A 24,684-nucleotide genomic window follows, 5' to 3' on the forward strand; every position below is an offset into this window, starting at 1 on the left:
CGATGTTTGTCGGTTTCTCGCGTTCAGCGAGAAGATGAACGATGGAAACAAACTGGAGGACGAATTTGACACAGTTTTCAGCACAAACGAGTCCGTACAGTTGTCACATTACGAATATGAGACAACGCAGGCAAAAATCTTTAAGATAATCGTCATAGGAGATTCAAACGTGGGGAAAACGTGTCTGACGTACAGGTTCTGCGGAGGAACTTTCCTGAAAAACCCAGAGGCGACAATCGGGGTGGATTTCAGAGAGAGGACCCTGGAGCTGGACGGAGAAAGGATCAAGGTGAGAGGAAGAACAAAGACACCAAAAACCGTGTTCATGCTGCTGTTTACGGGGAGATAAAAATACTAAAATAATGCAATAATATGACCAGTACGCCTTTAGAACAGGAATGTGTGAAACTGGAGGCCCGAGGGCCAGATGTGACCCGTGGTCTGATTTATGCAGGGGTTCGTTTTTACTGAACAGAATCTAATGTTAGAGAAAAGAACAAAGGAATAATGTAAATGAGACAAAAAAGTCAACACAGACATAAATGTTCTGGTTACTGAATGCAGCCCACAGAGCCACATATGAGTACCAGAGTCCACAGTCGCAATGCTGCATACTTAACGCGAATGTTCTTCATGGAGAGCGACGTGCCATTTTCACGCCGGACAAAATATTGACGAAGTGCCCAGATGTGAAATGTTTCATCTGCATTTTCAATGCAGATATGTGAGTGAACACACACGGACAAAAGCATGAAAAATACGTGTTAAAATACCGTTCATACCTGGATATCAGATCCACAACTTGTAATGACGTGAAAAAATAATTACCCAGGAAAACAGAAAGGGATACAATAAATTTGACAATCTGTGTGATGGCGCAGCAACATTGTGCATGAAGGTCCAGAAGTTGAAGTTGAACATGTTATAATCCAAACAAGTTAGATCTGATATGTTCCAGCTTCCAAATTCTGCAGACATAACAAGGTGCAATATCACGGTACACACAATCCAGATTGGGCACACAGGCCGCAATAATTAATTCCACATGATAAATCATTTTTGTGTTGTACTGAATTAATTGAACTTTGAGTAAAATTCCATTCTAGGTGGTTTCTAAATCCTCAGATTGGATACAGGTCCTTCAGAAGTTACAGTAAAAATCCAATAATTAATTCTTTACACATACACACCATCCAGACTGGGCACACAGAGAATTAATGTTGAATAATCCCTTTAAAAAAACAGTTGACATGCATGTTAAAACGGCTGTTACGCTGTTTTAACCCACATGTCAGCTGTTTATTGCCGCTTAATGGACGTGGAATGTCTCCTTGATCACACAAATATATATATATATATATATATATATATATATACACATACATATATACACATACATATATACACATACATATATATATATATATATATATATACACATACATATATATATATATATATATACACATACATATATATACACATACATATATATATATATATATACACATACACATATATATACACATACATATATATATATATACATATACACACACATATATATATATATGTGTATATGTGTGTGTATATATATGTGTGTGTATATGTATATATATGTGTATATGTGTGTGTATATACGAGGTCTGTCAATAAAGTAACGGTCCTTTTTATTTTTTTCAAAAACTATATGGATTTCATTCATATGTTTTTACGTCAGACATGCTTGAACCCTCGTGCGCATGCGTGAGTTTTTCCACGCCTGTCGGTGATGTCATTCGCCTGTGAGCACTCCTTGTGGGAGGAGTCGTCCAGCCCCTCGTCGGAATTCCTTTGTCTGAGAAGTTGCTGAGAGACTGGCGCGTTGTTTGATCAAAATTTTTCTAAACCTGTGAGGCTCATCGAAGTGGACACGGTTCGAAAAATTAAGCTGGTTTTCAGTGAAAATTTTAACGGCTGATGAGAGATTTTGAGGTGATTCTGTTGCTTTAAGGACTTCCCACGGTGCGAGACGTCGCTCAGTGCTCTCAGCCGCCGTCGTCAGCCTGTTCAAGCTGAAAACCTTCACATTTCAGGCTCTATTGATCCAGGACGTCGTGAGAGAACAGAGAAGTTTCAGAAGAAGTCGGTTTCAGCATTTTATCCGGATATTCCACTGTTAAAGGAGATTTTTTTAATGAAAGACGTGCGGACAGGTCCGCGCGTCGGGACGCAGCCGACGCGGTGCGGCTGCACAGGAAAAACACCTCCGTGTTGATAACCATTTGTAAAATCCAGGCGGCTTTTGATGGCTTTCAGTGGAGGGAGTATATGAGAAATTGTTTAACAGGCAGGACATGTTCCAAGTTGTCCTTAAGGCTTTCAACAGAGGTGTTTTTCCAGTGGCGGAGCGTCGCGGAGGCTGCGTCCCGACGTGCGGACCCGTCCGTACGTCTTTGATTAAAAAAATCTCCTTTAACAGTGGAATATCCGGATAAAATGCTGAAACCGACTTCTTCTGAAACTTCTCTGTTCTCTCACGACGTCCTGGATCAATAGAACCTGAAATGTGGAGGTTTTCAGCTTGAACAGGCTGACGACGGCGGCTGAGAGCACTGAGCGACGTCTCGCACCATGGGAAGTTCTTAAAGCGACAGAATCACCTCAAAATCTCTCATCAGCCGTTAAAATTTTCACTGAAAACCAGCTTAATTTTTCGAACCATGTCCACTTTGATGTGTCTCACAGGTTTAGAAAAAATTTTGATCAAACAAAGCGCCAGTCTCTCAGCAACTTCTCAGACAAAGGAATTCCGACGAGGGGCTGGACGACTCCTCCCACAAGGAGTGCTCACAGGCGAATGACATCACCGACAGGCGTGGAAAAACTCACGCATGCGCACGAGGGTTCAAGCATGTCTGACGTAAAAACATATGAATGAAATCCATATAGTTTTTGAAAAAAATAAAAAGGACCGTTACTTTATTGACAGCCCACGTATATGTGTATATGTATATATATTTGATTTTTTTTACAGTTATATACAACACTTATTAGCATTTTTAACAGGCTGTGTTTATGACTAATTGCCACAGGTGCACAGAACCTTCTCACAACTGCTCCTTTTACCATGACTGCATCAAAATGAACAGTTATCACTTAACGAGTCGTCATAACACAACATCACACTTGTGTAAACTTTGGAATTAATCTGTGCTTGAGCTCTTAACGTTGGCATTTACAGTTGTATGTAAAAGTTTGTGCACCCCTGATGATTTCCATGATTAAATCATTGTTTGTTTAGATCAGCAATTTCAGTTAAATATATCATATAGCAGACAAACACAGTGATGTTTGAGAAGTAAAATGAAGGTTATAGGATTTACAGAAAGTGTGCAATAATTCTTTAAACAAAATTAGGCAGGTGCATAAATTTGGGCACCCCAACAGAAAAAAATACATCAGTATTTAGTAGAGCCTCCTTTTGCAGAAATAACAGCCTCTGAACGCTTCCTATAGCTTCCAGTGAGAGTCTGGATTCTAGTTCAAGGTATTTTGGACCAGTCTTCTTTACAAAACATCTCAGGTTTGTTGGTTTCAGAGCATGGACAGCCCGCTTAAAATCACACCACAGATTTTCAATAATATTCAGGTCTGGAGACTGAGCTGGCCATTCCAGAACATTGTACTTGTTCCTCAGCATGAGTGCTTTAGTATACCTCAAGCGACTCTGTTTGTGGTGTGGACGCAGAAAAGGCTTCCTCTGCTTTACTCTCCCATATAGCATCTCCTTGTGCAAAGTGTGCTGTATAGTTGAACGATGCACAGAGACACTATCTGTAGCAAGATCATGTTGTAGGTCTTTGGAGCAAGTCTATGGGTTGACTGACTGTTCTCACCATCCTTTGCCAGCTTATGTGAGATTTTTCTTGGCCTGCCACTTCGGGCCTTAACTAGTACTGTGCCTGTGGTCTTCCATTTGCTCACTCTGTTCCTCACGGTGGAAACTGACAGCTGAAATCTCTGAGATAGCTTTTGTATCCTTCCTCTAAACCATGATGTTGAACAATCTTTGTTTTCAGGTCATTTGAGAGTTGTTTAGAGGCTTCCATGTTGTCACTCATTAGAAAAGATGCAAAAAGGGGAAACATTTGTAAATGGCTGCCTTAATTACCGCTTATCATGATTGGATTCACCTGTGTAAGGAGGTCAAGGGTCAGTGAGCTTACCAAACCAATTTTGTGTTCCAATAATTAGTGCTAAATGTATTCAAATCAATAAAATGACAAGGGTGCCCAAATTTATACACCTGCCCAATTTTGTTTAATTAATTATTGCACACTTTCTGTGAATACTAGAAACTTCATTTCACTTTTCAAATATCAGTGTGTTCATCTGCTATATGATATATTCAACTGAAATTTCTGATCCAGACAACCAATGAGTTATAAAGGAAAATCATGAAAATTATCAGGGGTGCCCAAACTTTTGCATACAACCTGCTAATTGACTGTGGATGGAAAAAAAAACATGACCCGTAAACACAGCTGTCCACCGTTGTCACCTGCTGTTGCTTTCTCTCAGACTCTTCACAGTCACACTTCTCTCATATCAGATAAACTTGTGCAACTTTCTCCATGAGACTCAACCAGCTCCTAGCATAGTTCTCCACTGCAGGGAACTCCACTTACAGGACTATGATGTCGAGACCATCGTAGTCCTGAAATTTTTGCGCTCCTCCATGATGACAGACTTGGAGATAAAGTATGTTAAAGTAATGGTAGACTAACACGAAAAATAGTTTCAAAATAAAGTACATTAGCCAGGTGCTGCGAAGCGAAAATCATCCAACATCCAATACTGCTTTGTTAAACTGAAGCGGGGTCAAACCTGATTCTCCCATATGAAAAGGGTGCCAGTTAAGAGGGTGTGACATTTTTGAATATATATATTTTTTTGTCATGCTAGTTGCAGATTTGGGACACCGCTGGCCAGGAGCGTTTTCGGAAGAGCATGGTGGAACACTACTACCGCAGCGTCCATGCCGTTATCTTTGTGTACGACATGACCAGCCTCGCCTCCTTTAGGAGCATCCCGGAATGGATTGAGGAGTGCAGCCGACACTCTGTGGGGTCCCTGGTGCCACGGATCCTGGTGGGCAACAAGTGTGACCTGAGAGAGCGATGTGAAGTGCCCACGTCAGCGGCACAGTGCCTCGCCGACAGCTACAACTTTCCGCTGTTTGAGACTTCAGCCAAGGACCCTGCTGAGAAGGAGCATGTGGATGCCATCTTCTTTACTTTGGCTTATCGGCTGAAAAACCATAAACCTCTGAGACTGAAGCAGCTGAGTGAGAGCAACGCCACCCACCTGTGGAACCAGGGAGAGCCTGAAGGCCAAACCTGCTTGTGCTGAAATGTCCCTCGATCCAGTGTAGATGTCCGGAGGAGGTATGGACACCTTCATGGACTCCAAGAGGTCTCAGATTAAAAGCAGGACTTCTGGCTGGGTTCTGTCATCCTTTGGGAGGGGAAAGGGGTGGGTGGGTGTCACATGACCTCTTCCAGATTGGAGGGATTTTCAGTTGATTGTACCAGATTCATAAAGTTTTCAAGTACTTTAATGAGCCACCTTGATGAAACTTTAAAGAGTCTTATTCTAATTATTCAACTGTCAAATGTATTTCAGAAGCACTGCTGTGATTTTTGACTGTGCAACAATATTCTAAAGAAAAGATCATTTAAGAATATCATATTATGCTTGAGGTTGGCAGATATTTTACATTAATGGACATTAATTCGGGTAAAGAAAAGCTTGGGAGGACATTCCCCAAGATAAGTCTCCAAAACACACTGAACAAAAATATAAATGCAAGACTTTTGTTTTTGCTCCCATTTTTCATGAGCTGGACTCAAAGATCTAAAACACTTTCTATATACACAAAAGACCTATTTCTCTCAAATATTGTTCACAAATCTGTATACATGTGTGTTAGTGAGCACTTCACCGTTGCCGAGATAATCCATCCCACCTCACAGGTGTGCCATATCAAGACGCTGATTAGAGAGCATGATTATTACACAGGTATGCCTTAGGCTGGCCACAATAAAAGGCCACTCTGAAATGTTCAGTTTTATCACACAGCACAATGCCACAGATGTCACAAGTTTTGAGGGAGCGTGCAGTTGGAGTGCTGACTGCTGGAATGTCCACCAGAGCTGTTGCCTGTGAATTGAATGCTCAGTTCTCTACAGTAAACTGCCTACAAATGTGTTTCAGAAAATTTGGTAGTACATCCAGCTGGCCTCACAACCGCAGGCCACATGTAACCACACCAAGCCAGGACCTCCACATCCAGCATGTTCACCTCCAAGATTGTCTGAGACCAGCCACCCGAACAGCTGCTGCATCAGTCAGTTTGCAGAACCAAATGATTTCTGGACAGACTTTCAGAAACCATCTCAGGGAAGCTCATCTGCATGCTTGTCGTCCTCATTGGGGACTTGACCTGAATACAGTTTGTCATTGTAACCTACTTGAGTGGGAAAATGCTTGCATTCGATGGCGTCTGGCACGTTGGAGAGGTGTTCTCTTCACAGATGAATCCTGGTTTTCACTGTTCAGGGCAGATGGCAGACAATGTGTATGGGTGAGCGGTTTGCTGATGTCAACGTTGTGGATCGAGTGGCCCATGGTGGAGGTGAAGATACGATATGGGCAGGTGTATGTTACAGATGACGAACACAGGTGCATTTCATTGATGGCATGTTGAGTGCACAGAGATACCGTGATGAGATCCTGAGGCCCCTTGTGCCGTTCATCGACGCCCATCACCTCATGTTGCAGTATGATAATGCTTGGCCCCATGTTGCGACGATCTGTACACAATTCCTGGAAGTTGAAAACATCCCACTTCTTGCATGGCCAGCATACTCACTGAACATGTCACCCATTGAGCATGTTTGGGATACTCTGGATCGGTGTATACGGCAGCATGTTCCAGTTCCTGCCAATATCCAGCAACTTGTCACAGCCATTGAAGAGAAGTGGCCCAACATTCCACAGGCCACAATCAACAACCTGATCAACTCTATGTGAAGGAGATGTGCTGCCCTGCATGCAGCAAGTGGTGGTCACACCAGATACTGACTAGTTTTCTGACCCCCCCCAATAAAGCAAAACTGCACTGGTCACCGAGGTCCCAACCATGTTTTTCATACATTTTTCCTGAGTTTCTGACTTGGAATTCCGATTTGAATGGCTATTCCATTGCAGTTTTCTGATTTGGAGCATGTTCTCCCCCCCCAAGTTCTGAGTAAAATGTAACCGCTGGATGCAATGTGAGTGAATTATAAATACCCAATGCCATCCAATGTCTGAAGACACATTTTTAAAACTTCCTGAGGGTTGACAGTGCTAAAACTCACAACAAACTTCATTTCCCATAATGCATTTGGTCCTCCCCATGTGTATCTCAGTGAATTGGGATACAGTTTATTGACCATGTTTTGAGAACGATGACAACTCTCTCACGTTGGATCTGGCTCTTAAGCAGGACGCACCCAGTCTTAATCTTTCAAGAACTGGCTTTGTGACATCATAAAGATCTATGTATAGTTTGTACTGCAGACACCAAGAGACTGAGTTAATGATGTTCAGCTTTTACTGCGTGACTAAAATGTTTGGAAAATCAATCAATCAATCAATTTTATTTATATAGCGCCAAATCACAACAAACAGTTGCCCCAAGGCGCTTTATATTGTAAGGCAAGGCCATACAATAATTACGTAAAAACCCCAATGGCCAAAACGACCCCCTGTGAGCAAGCACTTGGTGACAGTGGGAAGGAAAAACTCCCTTTTAACAGGAAGAAACCTCCAGCAAAACCAGGCTCAGGGAGGGGCAGTCTTCTGCTGGGACTGGTTGGGGCTGAGGGAGAGAGCCAGGAAAAAGACATGCTGTGGAGGGGAGCAGAGATCAATCACTAATGATTAAATGCAGAGTGGTGCATACAGAGCAAAAAGAGAAAGAAACACTCAGTGCATCATGGGAACCCCCCAGCAGTCTAAGTCTATAGCAGCATAACTAAGGGATGGTTCAGGGTCACCTGATCCAGCCCTAACTATAAGCTTTAGCAAAAAGGAAAGTTTTAAGCCTAATCTTAAAAGTAGAGAGGGTGTCTGTCTCCCTGATCCGAATTGGAAGCTGGTTCCACAGGAGAGGAGCCTGAAAGCTGAAGGCTCTGCCTCCCATTCTACTCTTACAAACCCTAGGAACTACAAGTAAGCCTGCAGTCTGAGAGCGAAGCGCTCTATTGGGGTGATATGGTACTATGAGGTCCCTAAGATAAGATGGGACCTGATTATTCAAAACCTTATAAGTAAGAAGAAGAATTTTAAATTCTATTCTAGAATTAACAGGAAGCCAATGAAGAGAGGCCAATATGGGTGAGATATGCTCTCTCCTTCTAGTCCCCGTCAGTACTCTAGCTGCAGCATTTTGAATTAACTGAAGGCTTTTCAGGGAACTTTTAGGACAACCTGATAATAATGAATTACAATAGTCCAGCCTAGACAAGACCTTTCTAATTTTAGAGATATTGCGTAAATGCAAAGAAGCAGTCTTACATATTTGTTTAATATGCGCTTTGAATGACATATCCTGATCAAAAATGACTCCAAGATTTCTCACAGTATTACTAGAGGTCAGGGTAATGCCATCCAGAGTAAGGATCTGGTTAGACACCATGTTTCTAAGATTTGTGGGGCCAAGTACAATAACTTCAGTTTTATCTGAGTTTAAAAGCAGGAAATTAGAGGTCATCCATGTCCTTATGTCTGTAAGACAATCCTGCAGTTTAGCTAATTGGTGTGTGTCCTCTGGCTTCATGGATAGATAAAGCTGGGTATCATCTGCGTAACAATGAAAATTTAAGCAGTGCCGTCTAATAATACTGCCTAAGGGAAGCATGTATAAAGTGAATAAAATTGGTCCTAGCACAGAACCTTGTGGAACTCCATAATTAACCTTAGTCTGTGAAGAAGATTCCCAATTTACATGAACAAATTGTAATCTATTAGATAAATATGATTCAAACCACCGCAGCGCAGTGCCTTTAATACCTATGACATGCTCTAATCTCTGTAATAAAATTTTATGGTCAGCAGTATCAAAAGCAGCACTGAGGTCTAACAGAACAAGCACAGAGATGAGTCCACTGTCTGAGGCCATAAGAAGATCATTTGTAACCTTCACTAACGGATCCAAATTGGATTTGACATGGAATCTGATGGTTTATATGAGTGTCTTCTAAACATAGTTTATTTATTTATGTATCCGCATCAAAAGATACATGATAAAGCCTGCGGGTCAGAGCACAAACTGTTGATTTGTAGGCCTCTATCTAAACCTCGGGCCACCAGTTTCAGACCTCTGTTAATTGGTGCTAAATTAAACATTTGTATGATTTTGTACTCTTCCCTGTGTGCAGTACACAACATATAGTCCTAGCTTTCCTAGTGTAGGTTCATAAGTGTGCACTTTATTTAAATACTTGGGTTGAAGACTTGCATGAAATCATGTGGATTAATGCTACATGAATGGATGAAATTTCACTTAAAACTACAGTATGTTGGATTTACTGTCCTCTAGTGGTGAGGTTGCAGGTTGCATTAACATCACAGCTTAGTTTCCTTTCTTTGGTGATGGGGATTCATGCTCCCTTGACTTGTTCTGTGATAAACAATATCCCCATTTTACAAAAATGAGGGTTCTCAAACTTGTTAGCCTGTGCTGGCAACCAGTAGTGTACAGGGAAGCAACCATGTGGAAGGCAAAATAAGTTTGTCCCTTTTGGGCTGCTGTATCAACATGGTGGCCCAAATGAAGTGGGCATGCTCCCATATTGATATGAAGGATTGATTCTAAGCTCATGAAAGCATACCGCTGCAGATAATTATACACAAACAAATGGTTAGAAATGCTATATTACGTTTCTGCTAAAAATGAATAAAGTACCCTAAATACTACACAGTGTAGCTTTAAAATCTGTAGCATTTTAGGGCACACTGTATTGCAAGGACAAATGGCAGCGCTGTAGCTAAGATTAAAGGGAATGAGGTTTGTAAAGACCACAACTGAAAACTGCAAAGAAAACAATTTTCTTGAAAGCTTTTGAGTGATATTGGAAGTTCTGGATTTCATCATAACTGCAGCAGGAATCCGAACCGTAAATAGGAGCAAAACCAGCTTGATCCCAGCTCTTTTTATTTGCAGTTCTTTGCAGAGAACTCACTCAGATTAAGAACATGACTGCAAACACGTAGCTGCTCTTCCACACAGATTGCCATGAAACTGCAAATCTGTACTTGATGCAAAGTTTTGTAAATATATTTGTAACATTGTAAAGCTACAATTCAAAATATAAGTAGTTTGTATGTGTTTGATGAACTGCAGGTATGTATGGGAGTGCAATGGCATCAGTGCATAAGTCCTTTTAGGTGTGTCTGGCTGGTGAGTTGATCTTGCTTTTTCTGACAGAATGGCTCCTTTCATTATATATTCCGTAATTTCATAGAAAAGGTGTCACTGCTGGATTAAATGTCAGACTTTGGTGGATGTGCTGTCTTTTTATTTCTTCTCACATGCTTTTCCTGCCTAAGGCTGTGCATTATTACATTCACTGGTATTTCACCGGAAAATCACTTTTGTCTCATATTTGACAGTCACATTTGAAATTGATGAGCAAAATGTGTAAATATATATGTTGCATTTATTAACAACATCACATAGTATATGTGGAGTATTGTGCATGCAAGAAATTACTTTATTTCATAAGTGATTTTAAAAATTGCAGCAAATAATTTATAAATTTATTCATAGCAAAACGGGAAATAGTAATTATCCATCCAGCCATTTTCTATACCTACTTACTCCAATTAAGGATTCTGCTGGAGCCTATCCCAGTACTCAGGACATGAGGTGGGGTACATCCTAAATAGGATGCCAGTCTGTCGTAGGGTGAATAGTGATTATTTGGCACTAAAACAATTGCATGTTGTAACAAGTCATAATTACAAAATGTATAATGGTAAGGAATTAAGACATGTTTAAAAACGTCATGCGATGCTAAGTCATAACAAGAAGCTATGTCCTGATTATTGAACACAAAGTCATAATTACGCTTCCTCATCACTTTTGTTCTCTTCACCAACATACCCATTGAAATCTGTTCCAGTGACCACTTCTTTATCCTTTGGCAAACTCGACCACCTCATTGACAACCTTCCTTTTCTCTCAAAGATTCTTGAGAGGGTAGTTGTAAAACAGCTAACTGATCACCTGCAGAGGAATGGTCTATTTGAAGAGTTTCAGTCAGGTTTTAGAATTCATCATAGTACAGAAACAGCATTAGTGAAGGTTACAAATGATCTTCTTATGGCCTCAGACAGTGGACTTATCTCTGTGCTTGTTCTGTTGGACCTCAGTGCTGCTTTTGATACTGTTGACCATAAAATTTTATTACAGAGATTAGAGCATGTCATAGGTATTAAAGGCACTGCGCTGCGGTGGTTTGAATCATATTTGTCTAATAGATTACAGTTTGTTCATGTAAATGGGGAATCTTCTTCACAGACTAAAGTTAATTATGGAGTTCCACAAGGTTCTGTGCTAGGACCAATTTTATTCACTTTATACATGCTTCCCTTAGGCAGTATTATTAGACGGTATTGCTTAAATTTCATTGTTACGCAGATGATACCCAGCTTTATCTATCCATGAAGCCAGAGGATACACACCAATTAGCTAAACTGCAGGATTGTCTTACAGACATAAAGACATGGATGACCTCTAATTTCCTGCTTTTAAACTCAGATAAAACTGAAGTTATTGTACTTGGCCCCACAAATCTTAGAAGCATGGTGTCTAACCAGATTGTTACTCTGGATGGCATTTCCCTGAGCTCTAGTAATACTGTGAGAAATCTTGGAGTCATTTTTGATCAGGATATGTCATTCAAAGCGCATATTAAACAAATATGTAGGACTGCCTTTTTGCATTTACGCAATATCTCTAAAATCAGAAAGGTCTTGTCTCAGAGTGATGCTGAAAAACTAATTCATGCATTTATTTCCTCTAGGCTGGACTATTGTAATTCATTATTATCAGGTTGTCCTAAAAGTTCCCTAAAAAGCCTTCAGTTGGTTCAGAATGCTGCAGCTAGAGTACTGACGGGGACTAGCAGGAGAGAGCATATCTCACCCGTGTTGGCCTCTCTTCATTGGCTTCCTGTTAATTCTAGAATAGAATTTAAAATTCTTCTTCTTACTTATAAGGTTTTGAATAATCAGGTCCCATCTTATCTTAGGGACCTCGTAGTACCATATTACCCCATTAGAGCGCTTCGCTCTCAGACTGCAGGCTTACTTGTAGTTCCTAGGGTTTGTAAGAGTAGAATGGGAGGCAGAGCCTTCAGCTTTCAGGCTCCTCTCCTGTGGAACCAGCTCCCAATTCAGATCAGGGAGACAGATACCCTCTCTACTTTTAAGATTAGGCTTAAAACTTTCCTTTTCGCTAAGGCTTATAGTTAGGGCTGGATCGGGTGACCCTGGACCATCCCTTGGTTATGCTGCTTTAGACGTAGTTTGTGGGGGGGTTCCCATGATGCACTGTTTCTTTCTCTTTTTGCTCCATATGCATCACTCTGCATTTAATCATTAGTGATCGATCTCTGCCCCCCTTCACGGCATGTCTTTTTCCTGGTTTTTTCCCTCAGCCCCAACCAGTCTCAGCAGAAGTCTGCCCCTCCCTGAGCCTGGTTCTGCTGGAGGTTTCTTCCTGTTAAAAGGGAGTTTTTCCTTCCCACTGTTGCCAAGTGCTTGCTCATAGGGGGTCGTTTTGACCGTTGGGGTTTTTCATAATTATTGTATGGCCTTGCCTTACAATATGGAGCGCCTTGGGGCAACTGTTTGTTGTGATTTGGCGCTATATAAGAAAAAAGTTGATTGATTGATTGATTGACATCACTCCAGAAATCTTTCTCTTTCATCTCACAGCCTACCTGGGGGACATATGCACTGATGACATTCATCATCACACCTTCAATTTTGAACTTACTTGTCACCCTGATACATATAGTATATCTACCTTTCTCCTCTCCATGTCAGCCAACGCTCTCTCTTTACCAGTCATACTGCCAACAAAGTTCAGACTCTTACTTCCACATGACTGTTGCCTCCGAACACATTCTGCCCATCAGTAGCTTAATTCGGCCGGTACCCCGTTGGACAACAGGGTGGCGGTCATTGTTCACCAAGGCCTTGTCCAATCTGGTATGGAAAATCAACGTGATCTGCATGGTTGTTTTGACAACATTTACAAATGCCCTTCCTGATGCAATCCTACTCATCTATCTGGGCTTGGGACCAGCGCTCTGGATGCACTGGCTGAGTTTTTCTTTTGTACTACCAGAAATTAATATAAAAGAAAGCCGTCTGTATAATGTTTACCATTTACTCATATGTATTTGTCAATGTTAATACTACATGTATTTTAATCTATTTGTATTGCAGCTCAGCCTATGTTATAAAGAATAACAGGTACCTGAATTTTTGTTCACAATAAAGATTCAAGATTCAAAGCTTTTTTTTTTGTCATATAAAACTGCAACTTCTTGGGGACTAAATCAGAAATTTAATTACTATTTAAAAAAAAAAAGATTAAATATCGAACTTGCTAAAAACATTTTATCTTCAGAGAATATTTGTACAATTAATAATAATACACGTTTGAGGCTCCATTGGCACCGACTAGCGGCCACCTTTTCCATAACAGCTCTGATGCTGTGTTACAGTACATCTTGTAAACTACATGCACTCATGTCTAAACTAGGTGTTAGACTTGAAAAACCATCGCCGATTGTTTGTATAGCTATATCAAACATAATATTAATCCCAAAGTGAGATTTTATTATTATTTTTAGCTTTTACTTTTTTTTTTTCCCGTTTTCTAGTTATCGCTGTAGGACTGAGACGTAGACTAGTGCATGAATGCAGCACCGTATCTTGTGTATTCCTCACGCGCGTCTGTGCGCCACCATGGAAACGCTGGCCTCGTGAAACAAAAAACGGCACAAACAACTGCTTTTTCGTAATGGTACGTGATTTATGATAGTTTATATACAACATGTAACTAGTGCTGGTTTGGTTTGTTGGCGTTTGTTTTAAAACGTGACCAGAGGATTAGCGGGTGTTTGAACGTTCTTTTAAATGAATGTGTTTGTTCGTGTAGCATTAGGCTATCGTTAACAAATGATATTGTCGGCGGCGCAGCGAAATAAATAAAATAATTTAAACTGCAGGTTAGAATGTGTTAAATCACAATTTTCACATGAAAAACGCGGAACGTTACACCTGTTTTGGCGGCCATTGACTTTTTTTTTTTTTTAGTACCACAGAAAAAATAGTTTTATTTTTCTGCAAATTTTAATAATTTTAAACTGTAAACCAAGGGGGGAATATAACTATGTGGTCATAACAGCTGTTCAAAACTAAGAATTCCTGCCTTGTTCCCCCGTTTTGTTTTTTTTTTAAGCAGAGGCTTTGCGTATGTAGCGGTTCTGTTCGTACGTAGCGGTTCTGATTGGTCAATCTAGGTCACGTGATTATGAGCGTCCAAATTTTTTTTTTGAAATGACAGTATATCTGTATCCAAAATATTTGGAATGATCTATGTTATAGTGATTGTCATATATGAATTTTATACAGGGAAGTAGAAAAAAATATCTTAATATTATGGGGATTTGAACTCAGGACCTTTTGACTCAGACATCTTACACCCGAACATTTACGTCACGTCTCCTGCTCTGTAATGGGTCATAGGTTGTTCTCATGTATGCTATGTATGAATAGGTATGAGCTAAACCCTATCCTAAAACCCAACCCTACACCTGAACCTTAACTTGACTAAGTATAAACACTTCATTTTTTATTTTAAATCACAGATTGTGATATGTTTTGTTTTATTTATTATTTGATGTGTATGAAATCCAGGACATATTTATTAACTTACAAATCTTCATACTCCTATCTCCAGTCTAAAGAAAATTGGCTGTAAAGTGATGATATGCAAGTATGAGCAATACTCCTTATATTTAGTTCATCCAGTTACTTATGGTATCTGAAAGTGGATGCAGTATGTATAAAAACAACTCATTTCAAAATGGTTAATGCAGTATTTTTCCCTTAAACTTAAGTACAAAAGCACATTTTGATTGTTTCATTAAAACGTCATTGTAGCTGTGTCAATTGCAGTCCCAAGTCCATGGCAACCACTCAGGCAGACAACCAGTCCATCTCAATCTCTTGAAAGTAACAGTCTGCTGGAGATAGGTGAAATGCACGTGTCTCCTTGCCCTTGGAGAAGGCCAAGGAGACACCTGTGTGCTGTATCATGCCCAGAGAAATGTGCCACATGGCTGATGCTCTCTCACAGGTCAAGTATCTGAGTCTGTTTAAGTAGCTCCTCATTTGACACATAGTCATTCCAGAGGTATCCAAGGATCTGCCGAAGAGACCTAGTGCCAAAGATATCTAATCATGTCCTTGGGTCACTGGTTATTTATTATCAAAGCCTCACAATCATACAGTAAAAAGGTAGCAGCAAGACCCCAAAGATTTGGACCTTTGTTCTCCCGATCATACACACCAAGGATCCAGAAACATGAATGGCACTGCTGCGATAAATTATTCTCTCTACCGGGTCAACATTTGCACCACATGCAGATACACTTCGAATTGCCAAGTCCAGGAAGTCATTGAAAGCCTGAGCCCATTTCCATGAAGCACCTCAGAGTCGTCTCAGAGAGCTCCTAAATTCCTGGCAAGGAATGTTAGCCGAGTTATCCAGGAAGTGTCTGAGAGCAACTCTGAGCAAAACTGGACAGAAACTTTTATCTTTGTGAGGAGGTGGGGTTAACCTCGCTGCTAGGTATGACACAGTGCTTTAAGAGCTGTGATTGGTTGTCACAAAATGGAAAAGAGAAAAACAAAAGCGCTCCACGGTCCTAGTTATGAATTGACAGTAAAATCAACCTATCATATAACCTGAACTATATTAAGAAATGTGTAATTGTGAAAAGAATTTAATGTCATAATGATGAAACTCAGCAAAATTAAATGAATTGTGACACAGTTTCTAAATGTTAGACGGTACCTCATTCACATGCCGATTATTACAACCCCAGTTCCAATTAAGTTGGGACGTTGTGTGAAATGTAAATAAAAACAAAATACAATGATTTACAAATCCTCTTCAATCTATATTCAGTTGAATACACCACAAAGACAAGATATTTAATGTTCAGACTGATAGACTTTTTTGTTTTTGTGCAAATATTTGCTCATTTTTAAATCAATGTCTGCAACACATTTAAAAAAAGCTGGGACAGGGGCAACAAAAGACTGAGAAAGTTGATGAATGCTCAAAGAACACTTGTTTGCAACATTCCACGGGTGAACAGGTTAATTGGAAACAGGTGAGTGTATCCCCAAAAGGCTCAGCCGTTCACAAGCAAAGATGGGGTGAGGATCACCACTTTGTGAACAACTGCGTGAAAAAATAGTCCAACAGTTTAAGAACAATGTTTCTCAATGTTCGATTGCAAGGAATTTAGGGATTCCATCATCTGCAGTCCATAATATAATCAGAAGATTCAGAGAATCTGGAGAACTTTCTACACGTAAGCAGCAAGGCCGAAAACCAACATTAAATGCCCGTGACCTTTGATCCCTCAGGCGGCACTGCATTAAAAACCGACATCATTGTGTAAAGGATCTTACCGTGTGGGCTCAGGAACATTTCAGAAAACCATTGTCAGTTAACACAGTTCGTGGCTACATCTAGTGTAAGTTAAAACTCTACCATGCAAAGTGAAAGCCATACATCAACAGCATCCAGAAACACCGCCGCCTTCTCTGGGCCTGAGCTCATTTGAAATGGACAGACGCAAAGTGGAAAAGTGTGTTGTGGTCTGATGAGTCCACATTTCTGATTGTTTTTGGAAATCATAGATGTCATGTCCTTTGGACAAAAGAGCTAAAAGACCATCCAGATTGTTACCAGCGCAAAGTTTAAAAGCCAGCATCTGTGATGGTATGGGGGGGTGTTAGTGCCCATGGCATGGACAACTTACACATCTGTGATGGCACCATCAATGCTGAAAGATACATCCAGGTTTTGGAGCAACACATGCTGCATCCAAGCGATGTCTTTTTCAGGGACGTCCCTGCTTATTTCAGTAAGACAATGCCAAGCCACATTCTGCACGTGTTACAACAGTGTGGCTTCATAGTAAAAGAGTGCGGGTACTAGACTGGCCTGCCTGCAGTCCAGACCTGTCACCCATTGAAAATGTGTGGTGCATTATGAAGCGCAAAATGCGACAGCGGAGACCCCGGACTGTTGAACAACTGAAGTCGAACATCAAGCAAGAATAGGAAAGAATTCCACCTACAAAGCTTCAACAGTTAGTGTCCTCAGTTCCCAAATGCTTATTGAGTGTTGTTAGAAGGAAAGGTGATGTAACACATTGGTAAACATACCACTGTCCCAGCTTCTTTGAAACGTGTTGCAGGCATCCATTTCAAAATGAGCAAATATTTGCACAGAAACAATAAAGCTTATCGGTTTAAACAATAAATATCTTGTCTTTGTGGTGTATTCAATTGAAGATAGGTTGAAGAGGACTTGCAAATGATTGTATTCTGTATTTATTTACATTTTACACAATGTCCCAACTTCATTGGAATTGGGGTTGTATATTGATTAGCTTATTGTTATGTTTACTCTTCATGCTGGTAATTGCGCACAAGTGGCAAGTGTGAGAAGCACTGGTACATGCTGCAATCCAAAGCGAGAGCAGAGATTGCTGCACACAAGCCAACTTCTCCTCAAACAGGTGAGTTTAGGCTCTGGCTGCTGGCATTGTTTACTTAGATATTAATAATTGTATAAATGTTATAGAATTTACAATAGAATAGAATGGCCTTTTTGCCATTATACAAAGTACAATGAGATTGGAGAGAGCTTCCCCTTTGTCTCCTTTGTTTGTACAAACAGATAAAGTAAAAAAAAAAGTATAAATAGTTACATGTGTAAAATCCTACAGGACGGTGCAATGAATATCTTTATGTACAAATGTAAGAATATATTTATTTATAATATATAACTAAAAATATATATTTGCATGCAGTTTACAGCTGTGAAAAGTAAGCTCATTCACGATGAGGTCAACCACAAACATTATCCCTGCATCGTCAATCCAGTCGCGTGTTACTGAATCACTGCCATTCAACATACGGAGAGTGTTTCTCCTTCCTCTCTGGCTTTCCGCCATCTTGTCTGTTTAAGACACTCTAAGGCTTCTTAGAAGTCCTCTTCCGTCTTTTTAACAGTTTTGCATTTCCAGGGCTCTCTTAAGGCTTAAGATGCTTTGTGAATAACTTTTATCTTACCAAGGGAAAATTCTAAGAAATGTCTAAACAGAGGATATTATTATTATTTCTGTTACCTGATAGATAATTTCAGTTTACGCACCAGCTGGTGCTCACGCCAGAGAACTGTCTCATAAAACTCCGGTGTGGAGCGGAGCATGATTCTCGTTTCTTGCCCGCAACAAGGCAAAAGTCCCAGTTCGTGAATTTAATCCACACAAAGGTCACTCACAATTGACATCTTTAAATGGCTTTGAGAGGGGTTAATAAAGAAATTGCGGATCTGCCGCTTCTGAAAACCAGCGGAACAGAGAACCAGCAAACTGCGTGTCGAAGTGCTGCATCGATGCTTCAAGCTTCAAGCAGACCCGATGCAGTCTGCAGTCAACATAGAGAAATAATCATTTTCCCGATAAATGCCCTCAAAAACAACAGCCGCTCCAGTGTCCCGAACCTTTCATGGTGCATTCGGTGTGCCTTGGAAAAAATTGATGCAAGTAAGCAGCGAGCGATGCAACACGATTTCACCTGTCAATTGAATCGATGCACTCACATTGAGCACGTTTGTATCTAGATACTGATTTGTATTGATTAATCTCCACATGCCTACTGTACATGATTATGTACAAAGATGCAATTACAAAACTTGTGTTGCTGTCCAGCTACTTAATGGACCAGACTATGGGGATTTTGACACTGTGAATCACATCACTACAAATAAAGACTCAAATTTATACTTGAATTGCTGACATTTAGGCCCAGACGTCTGGATACAAGCATATTGGGTGAGTGATAGGTCCTTGTTCACCTGGATAATATCTGAAGTTTTTACACCACTTAATTTTTTTTCCCCCTCTTGTTACACAGCTGTTATCAAGCATGAATTTGTCTGAAATACTCAACAACGCTAAGAAGGGCCGTGAGTTTGCTTTGCTGGGGAACTATGATTCTTCAGCTGTGTACTACCAGGGTGTCATTCCACAGGTCCAAAAGCACTGCCAGTCTTTCAGTGATCCTGGTCTTAAAGTCAAATGGCAGAAGGTGAGGTCGTGTGTGATGCCCAAATCACAGACTGCTGTGTTTTGCTTCATCAGTCTTTATTATCACAGACATCATACAGTATGTCACCTATTGCACTTTCAGCATGATCCTTGGCCCTACATTGCTGTGATACTCTTCTTCTCCATGTGACCAGGTCCAGAAGGAACTGACAGAGGAGTATGAGCAGGTGAAAGACATCATAAAAACACTAGAGAGCTTTAAGCTACCTAAGCCTATTGACAACCTCGGACCTCAGACTGACGAGAAAGTTGAGGACCCGGAGGTTTGGCCCCCACCAATTCCTGCTGAGCACAGGTATGTGTGTATGTATATGTGTGTGTGTGGGGGGGGGGGCTTGGGCTTAGTTGTTTTTATTCTGACAGCCAGACCCTCTTCACTGCATGTACTTCATGGAGAGCTTATCTCTTTTGAACTGTTTAAAATCATGATCTAAACTGCATTTATTCCCAAACCCCATATACAGGACTTGATCATATATTGCCTCAGAAAATATCACGAAAAATGATAACGTCCTAATGTGAAATGATAACATCATAATGTGTCGACATTTTTAAGACCATTTTGTGCCATTGATATGATATAGCATAAAAAGTGCAAGGCTAGCCTTTCAAAGCGCAATGAACTTTTAATTCTCAAGAATATCCAACATTAGAATTGAAACATGATAATATTAATTAAGTATACTAAATCAGTCATTCCTATTTCAAAAGGGTGGTATGGGCTAATGATTCCTCAGTGCCTGTATTAATGGGCCATTTTCTCCTTATGATGGCTCATCAGTGGTCCTATGCAAAGTGCAAATGTTATATTTCATGTCATTTGATGTTACATATAGGTCATACATAATTTTCAATTTTTTTCAATTTATTTTCATTTATATAGTGCCAAATCACAACAGAGTTGCCTCAAAGCGCTTCACACAGGTAAGGTCTAACCTTACCAACCCCCAGAGCAACAGTGGTAAGGAAAAACTCCCTCTGAGGAAGAAGCCTCAAGCAGACCAGACTCAAACGGGTGACCCTCTGCTTCGGCCATGCTACAAACATAAATTACAGAACAATTCACAGAACAATTCACGGACGAATATACAAGAAATGCTATTGGCGCACAGGACAGGAGGATTGCCAACACGAATACAACTCCCATCTCTGGATGGAGCTGCACCTTAGAGAGAAAAACAGAATCATGCATCAGAAAGACAAAAAATACTGTATTATTTGTCAGCATTAAACCACAAGACAATCAGAGAAATACTAAGGTGATCACCGGCCACTAGCCCTAAACTTCACTAAAAGTCCCAGAATTTAGGTAAAGTTCAGGCCACAGCCCGCTCCAATTACTAATAAATGAATTAAAAGAGTAAAAAGCATAAAACAAAACTGTACCAGTATGCTAGCCATATGAAAGGGAAAATAAGTGTGTCTTAGGTCTGGACTTGAAAATCACCACAGAATCTGACTGTTTTATTGACGCAGGGAGATCATTCCACAGAACAGGGGCACGATAAGAGAAAGCTCTGTGACCCGCAGACTTCTTATGCACCTTAGTGACACAAAGTAGTCCTGCACCCTGAGAACGTAAAGCCTGGGCTGGTACGTAATGTTTAATTAGGTCAGCTAGGTAGGGAGGTGCCAGTCCATGAATAATTTTATAGGTTAGTAGCAGAACCTTAAAATCTGATGTCACTGGGACAGGAAGCCAGTGAAGGGATGCCAAGATGGGTGTAATGTGGTTGTACTTTCCGCTTCGTGTCAGAAGTCTGGCTGCAGCATTTTGAACCAATTGGAGACCCCTAATGCTAGACTGCGGTAAACCAGAAAATAGAACATTACAGTAGTCCAATCTAGAAGAGATAAATGCATGGATCAGGGTCTCAGCATCAGCCATAGACAGGATGGGACGAATCTTCGCTATATTTCACAGGTGGAAGAAAGCAGTCCTAGTAATATTTCTAATGTGGAGGCCAAAGGACAACGAAGGATCAAAAATTACCCCAAGGTTCCTCACTTTGTCAGTGTGATGTATGACACACGAGCTGAGGCTGAGCGTTAACTGGTCAAATTGATGCCGATGTCTCACTGGACCATGAACCATCATTTCAGTCTTATCAGAGTTTAAAAGTAGGAAGTTTCTAGACATCCAACTTCTCACTGCTGCAGGGCAATCTTCTAAGGATTTTATGTGAACGAGATTACCAGCAGTTATCGGCATGTATAACTGAGTATCATCAGCATAGCAGTGAAAGGTAATCCCAAAACACTGCAATATGTGCCCAAGGGGTGCTATATAAAGGGAGAAAAGCAGGGGGCCTAAGACAGACCCCTGTGGAACCCCAAATTTCATGTCACTAAGGTTAGAGGTAGTGTTACTGTACAAAACACAGTGAGAACGACTGGTCAAGTATGACATCAGCCATGCAAGGGCACTCCCAGTAATCCCAAAATGATTTTCCAGCCTATCAAGTAGAATATGATGATCCATGGTATCAAATGCAGCACTGAGATCTAACAGCAACAGAACCGTAGTGGTGTCCGAATCCATCGTAAGCAGAAGATCATTCACCATTTTAGTGAAAGCCGTCTCTGTGGAATGATACTTTCTAAAAGCAGACTGCAGTGGCTCAAAGAGATTATTCTCAGTAAGATAGTGTACGAACTGCTGTGACACCACTTTTTCCAGAATTTTAGAGAAAAATGATAGATTTGATATCGGCCGATAGTTTTTCAATACACTAGGGTCAAGATTAGGTTTCTTAAGTAATGGTTTAATCACTGCAGATTTGAAACATTTAGGATCCAGAAGTTAAAGAAAGATTAATCATTTCCAGCACAGTCGGCCCAAGAGTGGGCCACAGCCCTGTTTACACCTAGTGTTTTGGTCGGTACTGCACTGTGTGGTGCGCGTCAGAAACAGAGTAATGAAACATTATTTTAAATTTTTTTTATCTTGGTGGACCATTTTCATTGTGTACAGAATGCTGATGAGTGAACTGGCTGTGGAAAACACTACCATGAATGAATGGAGAGCTGTGACTCTTTAAGCACAGGCTGCTTCCTGATGAGCGACGCTGAAAGCAACCGCGCGGGTGTTTTCAGCTCCGCTCATCAGACCTGATCAGGTCATCACAGACCTGAATAATAAAACGCTGTGATGAATTAAACTTTTAAAGCACCAATCGACCGCGATCAGGTGTGATCAGAATGACGTGCTGTGTGATCTGTCAGTGTGATCTGTCAGTGTGGTGTTCGCCGACAGCCATGGCACTTTAAATGTTTAAACAGCGCATTAATCAGGCATGATCACCCTAATCGATCGATCAGGTCATCTGATAATCACACCACAGTGACAGCGAACAAAGTTTAAATCATCACAGTGCTTCCGTGTGTTGAGAGCGCTACACCGGCATGAGACACGCACCTGCAGCAGAAAAACCAGAGAGGGACTTGCTTTAAAACACTGCATTTCCACGAATTAAAGGATTTTCCAAGGTCATTTGCAAAAATCAGGAGCTTTATGTGGATTCATGTCTGTCTGTGATGGTGAATTGGAGTGAAATGAACAGGTCATATACTCCGTGTGTGAATGAAACAGTCGTTCTGCATATGGACCGCAGCTTTCAGCCAGTCACTGACCAGCATTAATGGACAGATGAGTAAATTACAAGAAACATCTGTCAACAATCACATAACTTACCTACAACTGATGTCCAGCATGTGCGGGACGTGTGACTCACATGCTGGCACTCGTTGAAAATTTTCAGCATGCCCAAAATTTTTTTAGGCGCTCAGCTTATCAGGACATACATCAGCGAGCTACAACATTTTTCACTGAACTTCAACCTGCGTCAACTTGCTCTTAACTTATAAAAAAACTTACCCATAACTTATTGGACTTATGCCAGCGTTTTTAATAAGGTCGGCATACGCTGGCTAAATCGTCAAGGTGTGACAGGGCCTTAAGCGGAGAGCTGAGCTCCGTCAGGTGCGGAGAAACTATGTGTAAAGTTTCTTTTTTTCACTAAACATTTTTAAATTGGATTACATTTCTTGTCATTGCATTGGATGAATATTTTTGTTTTTATTTGAATTTGGATGAATATACTGTGCAGCGTGATAAATTATTTATTTATTTATTTCGTGTCATGCAATGTGTTTTGCCAGACTGTCAGTATTTTATTAAGTTTGTTTGATTCTTGTGCAGTTGCCAGCATCTCAGAAAACATCTTTCTTCCAGATTTGACATAATTGCATGCAGTGTCTCTATTCAACAACTGTCCCATCTGTGAAAACTTAGCATTAATTCATATGAAATGTCAGCTTTTTAATAAGTTGGTGGCCTTGTCTGACTATACTTGCATGCAGCCGTCTGTTCTCATATGGGGACAGTGATTCAGTACAAATGTGGATCAGTATACTTTGGCTTTTAGGTTCATATTTTGGAAGAAAATAGTAAGTTAACCAATACCATTTATTCTGCCAAGCTTTCTGGATAGAATAATGCCGTTACTTCGCTTCGACTGGGCGGCTCGCTGTTGCAGCGCCTCTCATACAGAGCGGGCTGACCCCACCTCCTGCAGAGAGCAGGAGAGGGGAAGGGCAGAAATGGTGTGACTTACTATGTTGGTGATTTATATAATCCAACACGCATGTAAAGGGATACACCAAAGCCAGCAAAAAGATAATGTTCATCTTTATATATCAAACAATCAGTCAATATAGTAATTATCACTACAGGCCTGTGTGTTCGGAAAAGTTTTCCCCCTGTTATGGTTATTAGGTCACGCCTCCCCAGCGATGAGGCCGAGCGAGTTAAAGCTAAGCTCCACGCTCTGGTAATCTTGGGGAGTGGCCTGTGAAGTGATTAATATTCAGCACATCAGCCATGTCTGACAGTTCCTGATACATGTCTCTCTGCAGGAATCCCATTGCAGTAAAGCGTCCACACAACGGCATCAAGCAACAGAAGAAGGACTCACCTGGCCTGCATCATCGAGGGGCGGGACAAGGGGTGTGTGGTCAGGCCATCCCTAAAACAGACCGGCAAGGACACAGAGATGCTCGCAGCAACAAGGTCAAAGATGAAAAGGTCATTTCCAGAAATGACCGTAAATCAAGGTTTTTACTCACGTGGTGAACGTTTCCGGGTTATTTT

General features: G+C 40.7%; 2 protein-coding genes across 4 annotated transcripts in view; both read left to right on the top strand.

Moving 5' to 3' along the window:
• On the top strand, nucleotides 1-21,670 carry zgc:101559 (uncharacterized protein LOC492776 homolog). 3 transcript variants are annotated; one of them, XM_034186364.1, is made up of 4 exons: nucleotides 1-289; nucleotides 4,948-5,410; nucleotides 12,618-12,622; nucleotides 21,658-21,670. In XM_034186364.1, the coding sequence occupies exons 1-2, from the start codon at nucleotides 35-37 to the stop codon at nucleotides 5,392-5,394; spliced, it is 702 nt and encodes a 233-aa protein (XP_034042255.1). In that variant the 5' UTR covers nucleotides 1-34; the 3' UTR covers nucleotides 5,395-5,410; nucleotides 12,618-12,622; nucleotides 21,658-21,670. The 3 variants fall into 3 exon arrangements, with proteins under 3 accessions (XP_034042255.1, XP_034042254.1, XP_034042256.1); XM_034186363.1 differs by lacking the exons at nucleotides 12,618-12,622; nucleotides 21,658-21,670 and having other exon boundaries at nucleotides 4,948-5,504; XM_034186365.1 differs by lacking the exons at nucleotides 12,618-12,622; nucleotides 21,658-21,670 and having other exon boundaries at nucleotides 4,954-5,504.
• The window catches only part of katnal1 (katanin p60 subunit A-like 1), a 13,726-nt gene continuing 8,392 nt past the window's right edge, over nucleotides 19,351-24,684 (top strand). Inside the window, exons 1-3 of the mRNA XM_034186362.1 lie at nucleotides 19,351-19,512; nucleotides 19,667-19,827; nucleotides 24,450-24,618. Coding sequence (XP_034042253.1) covers nucleotides 19,351-19,512; nucleotides 19,667-19,827; nucleotides 24,450-24,618 — 492 coding nt within the window. The remainder of the gene's footprint in view (nucleotides 19,513-19,666; nucleotides 19,828-24,449; nucleotides 24,619-24,684) is intronic.

The sequence above is a fragment of the Thalassophryne amazonica genome, chromosome 14, assembly GCF_902500255.1.
Source record: "Thalassophryne amazonica chromosome 14, fThaAma1.1, whole genome shotgun sequence".
Classification (NCBI taxonomy): domain Eukaryota; kingdom Metazoa; phylum Chordata; class Actinopteri; order Batrachoidiformes; family Batrachoididae; genus Thalassophryne; species Thalassophryne amazonica.